Here is a 12,085-nt window from a genome sequence, read left to right on the forward strand (position 1 = left end):
TAACGTAAGTTAGGTTTTAATTTTAATACTTGAAATTAATTTTTTTTTTTGTTCTTAAGAAATTTTTCGATATTTAATATAATACATATTTATTAATTTAATATGCATCATTAATCTTTTTAGGCTAATAGAAGAACAAATGTTCGATAAATTATCAAGGCAGAATTTTTTTCTCTGTTCGCATTAAAATTAATTATCGAACAAAATTAGAGGAAAATGAAAGGATGTGAACAGAAGTTAACAAAAAATAAAAAACAGAAACATTAAATTTAAAATTATGGAATTTTTACTCAAGTAGTTTCTCTTTAGGGTTTTTCTGCAAGTAGGACGAAAAGAAACTAAAAAATGCGTTGTGACGTCACAGTAGATCCCCTTAAGTACTATTAATTCACAGGGGTAAGTATTTCAGACTAAAAAATAAAAAGGCTACATTTTACTGCTTTGTGCCAGTGATAAAATTTTTTAAAAAAACAATATGCTTAATAATTTATACCATATTTATTTCGAAAAAATAATTCCGGCTAGCATATGAAGCATTTTTAGAAACCAAACTTTAAAAGTGACTAGTGGACTCTAATGTATAAAAAGACTTATTTTTACAGAAAGTGGATCAGTGAGTCGTAAAAAAAAAATGCGGTAGATAAAAAATTACGAAAAATTTCGACTCATGGCAATCATACGGTAAGATAAATGATGTAAGAAAAATCTATCTTTACATTGTGCTACCCACTAACAAATCTCTAAAATATAATTTACAGAAAATTAGTTGTGTGATTGTTTAAGGTAAAAAAAATAGTAAGAATGATAAATAAATAAATGCTCAGTTTTATAAACAGCAACACAGAGCAGTGCGATTATTATGAACTAAAAATGTTATACAGTGATAAATGAACATACAACTTTTTTCCCTCTGAGTAATTTAACATGCTAATGGGACGAGTGTAATACTCCGATTAGACACCGATATATATGCGTCAAATGAATGGTATAAATTAGTCACGAAAATAAATAGCCCCTTCTCCAAGTTCATGTTTTTGAAGGATTTTCAGATTTTTCGGAACGCTGTTTAATTACTAGGTTGGCTTCTGTTTCTTCGTTTGGCAAATCAAAGTCCTTCTTGTTACGAAAAAAAATCAGTAAAATAATCAATCTTCTCATAAAATAACTCACAAACCTGTGCGGAAAACTAGGCATTGTGCAACGAGTACCTAGCCAATGAGGCCACCTCAGTACTCCTGATCAGTTCCTACCAAAAAAAATTTTTTACAATAATGTTTGTATGAGTTATTAATGTTAATGCAAAAGGGAAAAAGTTTCAGTGATAAAAAAGTCCAATTTAAAATGACTATATGCCCCTATAGTACTATAGGTAGAACTTTAAAGAAATAAGCCAAATATTATATGCGTTAGCGGTTATATATAGATTTGTGGAAGAATGAGGCATTATTCCGTATTAAACAAACTAATTTAACAATTCATGAACTTGAATTTGGTATACTTCTAAGTCATGATGAAATAAAATTTCGTCGACGCTAAATATAAATGCTAAAAATAATGTTTTTTCACTTATTACAACCTGAAATAATACAAAATAAGGGAAAAAATATGGAGAAAAAAATTTTTGATAAAAATTTTACGTCTAAAGGTTAACATTTTAATTCCCGTACATTCTAATCCTCTCATTTTAACGAAAAGTTGATTTCTAATCTAATGATCGGATTACCTAATAAAAAAAATCCACTCTTAAATACTCGAAAGTGCTAACCTTAAATACTGTAATTAATTTCATTTCTTAAAACTTATTTTAAGTACCAACCTTCTCAATACTTTTACCTTATCTCTAAAACTGTTTAAATTCCTTTTTCCTCACAATTTTTCAAAAATGAATGTATCATACCCAATTTAGAACCATGTGATAAAATAAGACTTTTGTGGAACAATAAGTCACATTTTTTATGTTTTAAATATTTCTCAATACTTTTACCTTATCTCTATAACTGTTTAAATTCTTTTTTTCTCACAATTTTTCAAAAATGAATGTATCATACCCAATTTAGAACCATGTGATAAAATAAGACTTTTGTGTAACAATAAGTCACATTTTTTATGTTTTAAATATTTCAAGCAAAAATAAATATTGTTTCAATTTTTAATCCGTACCTGGGTGAAGTAAAATTCGTTTTTTTTTTAACTCTAACATAATTTCGGCAAATTTATTTACATATGCACCTTTGTAATTCATTTGATACATTTTTTATAATTGAAATAGTAATTAAATTGAAATTATCAACATTATTTAAACAAAAATGTACAACAACTGTTTTATTAATTTATTTCAATTTTTTTGCAGCTTTTAAATCTTGCATAATAAATCCTACAAATTTAGTACATATAAATTTAATGTAAAACTTTGACGATTTTATTCGCTTGCAAAATTCAGTCCTTTTTTGAAGTGAGACGTTCACATAGTAAATGCAGGAAAATCCTACTAATAATATGAAGAAAAATTTTACACCAAAAAAAATAATAAAAAAATTTAAGTTAAAAAAATATAGAGCCAAATTACTAAGTACGCTAAAAATAAAAAATGTGTCCATAATTTTGCATTAATATAATAAAATGGTTTAAACAGTATATTAAAATTGAATTTTATAAATTTACTCCTTAATCATATTTTAAAAGAAAAAAAACTAACTTATAGACATTGTTGCAACATAATAAGATTTTAATATACATTTTACTATATTTGTTAATTTAGTAGAACACTTAACTATTTTTTCCAATAACAATTTTTCTTACAAGAGCAATACTTCTAAAACAAAGAGAACTGCCCATAAAATATTAATAGTAGTAAATTTATTATGGTTGAAAAATTCTATTAAAAGTTAATTTGTTTTTGCTTTTCTCCTCCTCGACAATTTTACTTAATAATTATTTATTTTATGAAATTAAGTGAACAGTCTTAGTAAAATTAGAAAAATGAAACTCTTTAGTATTGATACAAATTATATATGAAATTTCCATATCATACCTTTAAAAAAAATTCCACAACTAATTCAATTTATTTTTTCTAACAAAAATTCCCCTGATTTATCATAAAACAAATAAACGGAACTTTATAGCAAAAAGCAAACAAAAATAAAATTTTAGCAACATTAAGAAAGTGGATTTTAATATTGAGTATCAAAATGCCTTATTAATGCATTAATTGTTATAAATATTCCTTTGTAAAGAGTTGAAATGATTGTTAAATGTATTTGGAAAAAAATTATTAAAACAAATGCTAGGCAACTAATAAAATTCCTAATTGGAAATATGGTGTAAAAATGTTTATTACAAATCAACAATCTTTACATTTACATCATGGAAAAATAATACATATCAGATTGGTAAATAAACACCACCTATAGATAACATTTAGCAATTATGCAGAATAAATAGGAATAAACAATAACAGAAATAAATTAAATATTAATGTTATGTACGAGAAATATTAAATAATTACTTGTATATGTATTATAATTTTCAAAAATAGTTAAAAGAAAATGAGATTATAAATATCAAAAAATAAAATCTTGCTGAATAAAAAGAATCTATACTAGTTAGTAGTAAAAATATATTTTAATAAACCATAAAATGTTATGTATTATATTTGTCAAATTGAAAATAAGAAATTTTTAAACAATATAACAATAAATAAAAAATAATTATAATGAAAATTAATTAAAAATTGAGCAAAAATGATTATTAAATATGAAGATGAAATTGCATATCGGAAATCAAAGAATTAAGGTTGGCATAATACAAAGTGACCTAGAAATTTGTATGAAAAAACACACTTTATGCAATATTTTTATTAGTTTTAAACAATATTTACTTAAGCGATAATTTTATGATTTTTAAATTATGAAAACTAAAACTTTATATTATTCACGTTTTTTATTCCATATTTTATATAAACTTAAACAATAAAACAGCAAACCTGTTTTAGCTTTAGTTGCATGAATACTAATTAAGTACCATAGAAACTTACATAAATATTCCAAAGTTAAACTTCAAACAGTAAAATATAACAGATTAGAAAGAGAAAAAAAATTGCCCATTTGCCAACGAATAATTCACATACATAGCACAAATGCTAAATATTTTAAGAGTGAAAATTAGTTAATTTTTTAATTCCTGGAATGAAAACATGCTCTATACAATTTTTTTTATACGCTTGCTACTTTTAAAATACTATTCAATTATTAACCCTTATTTTTGAAGTTCTACAAATTACTTCTATTCCCTATCTCAAAAGTACAATAACAACTTTTGATAATAAGTGCTTAATAAAATGAAAATTCATACTATAGGATTATCTCGCAAAAATAATACTCAGTAATTTTCGAAAATAAATTTTAATGCAATTTACAGAAACATAATTTTTCTAACTAATCTGAAGTCAAGTTTGGGTAGTAACAAAGCCTTTACCATTTAATGTTTGCAAACTGCACCTCATTTTGTTCCTTAAATTTGTCTTTTAAAAACTTACTTCCAATGAGTCATTTATTATTCTTTGCATAATAACTTAATCTTATTATCTTACTATCTGAATTATAATATGACAATGTATCAATGCCAGTGTCACATGTTTTTTACGTAAACAATCATAACTGAATTTAACAATTTAATGAAAAGCACCAAAAGCAATCTCCCACCAATGAATAAAAGGCATCTCAGTCACTAAGAAAATTTATCTTTTGTAGTAAAACAGCTGTTTTGTACTAAAAATTCACTCAACAGTTAAATTACAGAAAAATTTACAAATGAATGCTTTTCAAGTAAGAAAAACAATTTTTTTTGTACATAATATTCTGCAACATAAAAACATGAACCATTTCGATAAAAAGAAGAAAAAAATTTAGCAATAAATCTTTTTAACCAGAAGTTAAGCATTAAATAATTCCTGACCGAATTATTATTAAAAGTACTTCCCATAAAATCTAATGAAATGTAATGTAAATAATTTTATCATCACATATCATTTGTTGTTGTCTGTATTATAATAAACAGTTATGCATAATTCTTTAAAGTGATTTTAAATTTGAAAAATGCAATTAATACTAATTTTATTTATTCTAAAAATGTTTTAAATAATACTACAATGAAAAAAAACCAAACCACCTTCCCTCATTTATTACATGTAACACTTACCATTTTTCTCTTAAGGGAAAATTGGAAGGAATTTTATATTGCTTTCTAGAAATTATATATATATATATATATATATATATATATATATATATATATATATATATATATATATATATATATGAATCTTTCACATTTATAAATAAGTACATTACATGTAACATTATAACATACAAAATTTTCAAAGGCGAGTTTATCACACATGAGCCACACATTCAAAATGCATGAAAATATATTATCACAAATTTGAAAACTCTGCAAGCTCACTCAATAAATAGGGAATATTTAAAATATAAAACTAAAAAAAAAAAAATTTAATAAATGTATAATTGGCATAGTTCAAAATACTTATTAAATATATCACATTTGACATGAAGTGCATGAAAACAACTTTATAATTTTTAAAAGCATTTAACTTTGAAATGAGTATAACACAAAATGTTGAAAACAATCATGCTATGTGAAATACAACAGAAATGAGTTAATTATGTTATTTGTAACTGAAATGAATTTACATAATACTTTTAAAAGATGCATACTTTTATTTTTAATAAATAAAAGTATACAAGTTTTACTAAAATGAATTACTTTGATATGTTATAAACAAAGGTACCTTTTTAATGTGCATTTCATAATAAACAGAAATTTACAAGCAGAGTTTATGGCAGAATTTCAAACACACTCTTTTTTTTATTACATTTCATATTGCTCAATGTTTCATTTAAAAAAAAACATGTGTATTGCTTGTTTTTGTTATCAAGAAAACATGCATTGTAATGCATTAGGTACAACATTCATTCTTTTAATATTTTAAACTTTTTAATTTCAATACCGCCCAAGGAATTTCAAGGAAACTCCAATTACTCTTAAGCATTACTGAAAACTTTAATATAACAAATAAAGAAGAAAACATAATATAAAATTTAATATAAATACCAAAGAAAATTTCAAAATTTGCATACAATTAAAAAAATTTCTAAGTACTTATGTTCTTGAATGATAAAAATATTATACGGTGGCACTTTATCCTTTTTATAATTATTTAACTTTCATTTTATAAATTTTAAATTAAGTGACAACAATAGAGAAATCATACAAAATATATTTTCATTAATACAACCCAAATGAAATTTATAATACTGAATTAGAATCTGTAACAAATCCAAAATTGTTTAAACGTTCTTAAATTAACTTAGCATCTTTGCACATGCTGTAAAATTTTGAACTTGTATCTACTATTAAATTCTCAGGTTTGCCTACTTCAATTACAGATCCTTTTTCCATCACAATAATTCTAGAATAAAGCAAAAACATTAAATGAAATAAATATTAGATATATTATAAAATATTTTACATACAAACATAAAAGAAATAAATATATACTATGGCTCTAATAGGCATGGTTGTATTCACTATTTTGTGTTACTCATTAGTAGAGTTGTAAGTTTGTTGCTGGTAAATATAATCTTTGCAAAAAAAATGTGAAAATTTTGCATGAACCAAAATGCAAAAAAATATACAATATATGTACTGAAGGACATAAGCATGAAACAAAAATATTTTTACTTGAAATATCTTTTTTTAAACTGTTTGCATTGCTCAAATGCAGTTGCTTTACTTACAGAATTCATATTTTTAACTCTCAAACTTATATGAGAACAGTTTGAAATGAAATGAGATCAGCTTTAAAAGTATACTAAGCTAAGATTTTACTTATTAGCCATCAGAAATTGCAGCATTTTTACCCCTTTTTATACAAAAGGTTCAGTGCAATAGCCTATGTGATATATGCTTACCCTCTTATTTCAGAAAATTTCAAGTCAAAAATACAGGCTAATATTTTTTTTTCTTTTTTATTCTTATTACACTTCAAAAAGGTAAGTATCTTTAACAGTTTATTATTCAATGGGTACAGAGACTACCTTACTTAACAGAATCGGAATTACCTCATATCTTCTTCCATTTTTAAAAAATATATTTATACATTATCAGTTGTGAAGCTTCAGAAAAGTACTAGTTGCCATTAAAACAATAAATAAACAGGTAAATAAATTAAAATACAAGAAATCTATAATTTTAAAAAATATTGCAGATTTTAGAAAAAATAAATTTATAATTCGCAAAAATTTGCACTGTGACGAGCTTGCAACCCTATTCATTAGTTACAAAAATGTTTATATAATACATTTACTATACTATTTAATTTAATAAAACATTTAAATTGTACTCCCATAAAAAACTAATAATAGAATTGTTTCAATCATGCTCAATTTGATTACCAGCCTATGAAAGGGTTTGACGCTAAATATCATATTTTAATAACACCTTTAAAGAAGCAAATTAATTGATTTAAAGATAGGAATCTTAAACGTATGGCCTGTGAGCTAATAATGGCTCATTGATGATATTTTATTAGCTCACTGAATTATTTTCCTTTTTTTTAAAAAATAGTCCAATAAGAAAACAAAAAATTGTAGAAAGATCAGCAAAAAAGTAATTTAAAAGTTTTAAATTATTTCAAAGCATATATGATGGAACCATGGCTAGGTACTAAAAGCCTTTTATCATTAAATAATGAAGTTCAACAATTCGGGTAAAGGAAAAATATATATATATGTGAATATCATGGTGAGAAGTGCTTACTTTGTATTTCTGGGGAGATTACTAGTCATTTAAATATTTTGAGCTGTGGTTTAACAGGAAAAAATCAACTTATTTACAATTTTTCCAACTATGCAAAAGCTTTCAAATCTAAATCAACACTCTATTAAAGTCAGAAACTCAAAAACACAAATTTAATTCCTTCTTTAACACTAACATAGCTAATGAAAAATTTAACATGAAATTCAAACAACTATGCCGAATGCATTTAAAATTCAAGAATAGTTTGAAACTAGATTTTCTAACTAGACTTTTGGAACTAGATTTTGTTAATGTGAAAAGTGTTCCCTCTGAACTACAATTAGATTTTGCAAAATTTCCAGTGTGACACTCTACAGTGAAAAGCAAATATCTTAAAATTTGTTTCTCAAAAGATTTTTTTAAAATATGTATTAAAAGAAAGTTATCAAAAAAATACACAAGCCTACCCTATTTGCACATGAAAGCACTTCAAAAATATGCAGATGGTAAGGAAAGTTTGAAGAGCTCAAAAATAGGTGTAAATTCTCAAGACTTGCCAGACGTTAATGAAGACAAAAGAAATGAATTCAAATATAAAATGTAAGTTGTTAACGAAAAATGGAAAATAAAGCTAGAAAACTGCAGTTGCCAAGACTGGAACAAAAATAAAGATGAAAAAACAGAACAAGAAAAACCACTGTGGTTGAGAGAAGCAAATAAGGATAAAATGTAATTCCATGTGCCATGGAAATGTGGTGAAAAATTAATGCTGTTAGCAAGGAAATCAGCATTCATATGAATGAAGCAAGATTCCAAGCCATCAAGAGAAGTTGATGTGACTGGAATGGAAATAATTTCGGCATCGCCGAAATTGAATTTATACCCAAGATTCCAACAATGTGCAGCTATTGATGATTTATCTTATTCTTGATAAAAGATGTATCAATCGTGTTCATTGTTCCATTCATATGAATGCTAATTTGTTTGTTAAAAACATCAGTTCCTCACCACCTCTCCATAGCCCACGGAAATGCATTTCACTCTGATTCACTCCTACCTGCCACAGTGGTTTTTCTTTTCTTTTTTTTAAAATCCTTATTTTTGTTTCACTCTCGCCTACTATGATTTGTATTGTTTCTCACCTCTATTTTCCAATTTTTTGTTCGTAATTTAATTTTTTGTACCTTATCACTTTTGTTTCTTCTCGGGCAAAGCATTGAGAATGGGCACCTATTTTTGAACAATCAAAACATGTTGACTTTCATTACCATCAACACATTTTTGAAGTTTTTAAGTCAAGTAATATCTTACCACTACAGTTTCTTGTAATTATTTATTTAAAATTTCAACTTGTTAAAAATCATAATTTGTGTAAAATACGGTATATCCCTTCAGCTGATGATTTTTTTTTCTTTTGGAGATTATAGAGCGGTTCTGTCGTTTACAGGATTTCTCAAATTTACTTCAGGCACTAAAAGTTAAAACTTCCATATTTAATATATTAAAGCTATAAGAAAGAACTTACTTGTCATAATCAAGAATTGTATTTATTCTATGAGCAATTGTAATCACAGTTTTATTGGCAAAGACAGTCCTTATTGTATTTTGTATAAGATTGTCAGTTTCAATATCTACTGATGCAGTAGCTTCATCCATTACTAATATCTTTGAATTCTTCAATAAAGCTCTTGCCAGACAAACCAGTTGCCTTTGACCAGCACTATAAAAAACACAATATTGCATATAAATAAATGATTAATTCAATGGTGAAATTACATTTTAATGTTATATATAAAAATAACAGTGCATAAATGGTCAAGGAATAGCTAAAGGTTGGCCAGACAATTGCAGTATACCCAACTTTTAGCTCAGTGACTAAATGAAAATAAGATATCTTTAGTGGATTTATTATAACTCAGAAGATAAAACATTCATAATTTTAAACCCAAAACACTAAATACAGTGAACTCAGTCATTAAATATGAAGTCCAATAGAACATAAAAATTTAATCATCCAAAATTAAAATTAATGAAAATAGGCATTATTAAAAACATTTAAAAAATGCATCAAAGTATTTAAAAGAAAAAAAACACAAAATAAAGTATATTTCAATTTAATAGTAGATTCAATGCCAATTGCCAATATAGAAGAATTTACCATATGACAAATTTAATGTTAATTCAGCTTTGAAACTATGAAATTATAATTTTTTTCTTAGTTTAAAAAAAAAAACTGGTCATATTTCACACTTTCTAAGCTTGTATATTCTTTTCCAAGAATAAACAATTTATAAGTTTTAAATTTTTCATTACAGTCTTGCTCTTTAGTTTGACCCTCATTGCTGTGGCTCTTCCATTATAATGACCAATTAAACCAAGTTTTTCCTGTTTGAATATGTTATAATTTGCTTGTGAAGCATTGTAATAGGTGCGATATTTTGGAGTTAAAACACAGGGTATTCACCTTCTTTTTGGTATGATTTTTCTTACATTTTGCAATTCTCTCAACGTATATTATTTAGTAAAAAAGACTGCTGGTAACCAGTGCATGTGATGTGATTTGAAAAAAAAATAAAACTTTAGAAGTGAATAAAAGAATAATTTCTACATCACAATTGAAAAAATATTCAGAATTGCTAAAATATTAAATATTCATTCTCAGTGCAAGTTCTAAGGCTGAGGACAAGCTCGCAACTAGCAGCTTTTTCGTCCCTCAATGAAATAAATATACCACAAAAAACAAATTGAAAGAAATGTTAAATTCCACAAGAACAAATTGTTAAGATAAGGCGTTTGGTATTCTAATTCCTCATAAATCTATCACTCCTTATCTCCCCCTCTGCTGATCAGACGAGTAGTCTCTCGTCGTTCAGGCCCCCGTTCTCTAGCGTCCACTATGCAAAAGGGATTTGTAGCTTACAAATTATCAATTTCTTTTTGTGGGATATATATTTCATTGAGGGACAAAAAGCTGCTAGTTGCGAGCTTGTCCTTAGCCTGAGAAGATTAATTAAGTTCTAATTATTCAATATTTTGAATAATTATTATTCAAGTTACTAAATCAATGCAATACTACCTAGGATTCTTAAAAATAACCAATTGCTCTAGATTTATTTATAAATTCTGGATTTTGCTTATTAAATACACACACACACTAAAGAGAATTAGAGCTGTGGTGGCTCAGAAGATACAGCATTTGCTCCCCAATGAAGTGACGCAGGTTTGAATATCAGGGACAGTTTGTCAATAAGAACTTTGCTCGTGGCTTTCACCGACTACGGTGCTGACATAAAATACCCTCATTGGTAAACGATCGTGGGTTGGAATCCCCTTGTTGTAGAGCTAACCGTGGGAGGTTTTTGTTGTTTTCCTCTACATGTAACGCAAATGCGAGTTATTTCAATTAAAAAAGTCCTCCACGAAAGCTAGTTCGTCCCAATGCTTGGTCTAGGAGTTCATTTTTTTGGTTGGGTTCAAAATTACAAGAACATGAAACCTAAACTCAGAATTGGGTTGATAGTTCAACGTAAGTTACAAAATAAAATATATAACAAAAAAAAATCTCATTTTCAGAAAAAATTTTTAAAAAATATTTTGCAAGGATAGTATTTTGAGAATTAGTTGTATATACTAATATTAAAATAATCATGACAAAATATAATAGTGATTTATAATTAAATGATAACTAACCTGAGGTTTGTCCCTCCTTCATCAAGCTCATACTCCAGACCTTCATCAAGGCCTGACACGAAAGATTTCAAATGTGCTCTTTCTAAACTCTCCCACAGTACATCATCATTATATTCATTATGGGGATCCAAATTGAATCTTAAAGTTCCTTGAAATAGAACTGGATCCTAAAAATCACACAATGTTGCTAAAAATTAAGACTATCTCAATAATACTAATATTGCAAGAAAAACTCATTAAAGTTTAAAACTTGCCTGAGGAATAATTGTCAATTTAGATCTCAGAGTGAGTAATCCAATTTTAGTAATATCGACATTATCAATGGATATTGCTCCTGATACAGGCTCAATTATTCGAAACAAGGCTAAAGACACTGATGACTTTCCAGCACCAGTTCGTCCAATGATGCCAACCTAAACAAAATTTTACAAATTTTCTTAGATTTTTCAGTATAATAACAATTATTATTTTTCATACTACAATTAATATATAAATAATATGTGTGTTTGATGACTATCAATTTCAATTTTTCTTATCTATTTTCTTTTCCAAAGAAAATTAAGAAAATTTTGTCACTTTA

At 26.1% G+C, this 12,085-nt stretch overlaps 1 protein-coding gene across 2 annotated transcripts in view; it reads right to left on the minus strand.

The window, feature by feature from the left end:
* Positions 1-3,315: 3,315 nt before the first annotated feature.
* Positions 3,316-12,085, minus strand: part of LOC107453146 (multidrug resistance-associated protein 1) — a 74,749-nt gene continuing 65,979 nt past the window's right edge. For both annotated transcript variants that reach the window (XM_016069846.5, XM_071185926.2), the window contains 4 exons: positions 11,760-11,918; positions 11,506-11,672; positions 9,341-9,535; positions 3,316-6,487 (listed from right to left, as the gene is read on the minus strand). In XM_016069846.5, the coding sequence (XP_015925332.2) occupies positions 6,376-6,487; positions 9,341-9,535; positions 11,506-11,672; positions 11,760-11,918 (633 nt within the window). In that variant the 3' untranslated portion in view covers positions 3,316-6,375. The remainder of the gene's footprint in view (positions 6,488-9,340; positions 9,536-11,505; positions 11,673-11,759; positions 11,919-12,085) is intronic.

This window comes from Parasteatoda tepidariorum, chromosome 5 (genome assembly GCF_982258835.1).
Source record: "Parasteatoda tepidariorum strain Cologne lab strain chromosome 5, Ptep-v5.0, whole genome shotgun sequence".
Lineage (NCBI taxonomy): Eukaryota > Metazoa > Arthropoda > Arachnida > Araneae > Theridiidae > Parasteatoda > Parasteatoda tepidariorum.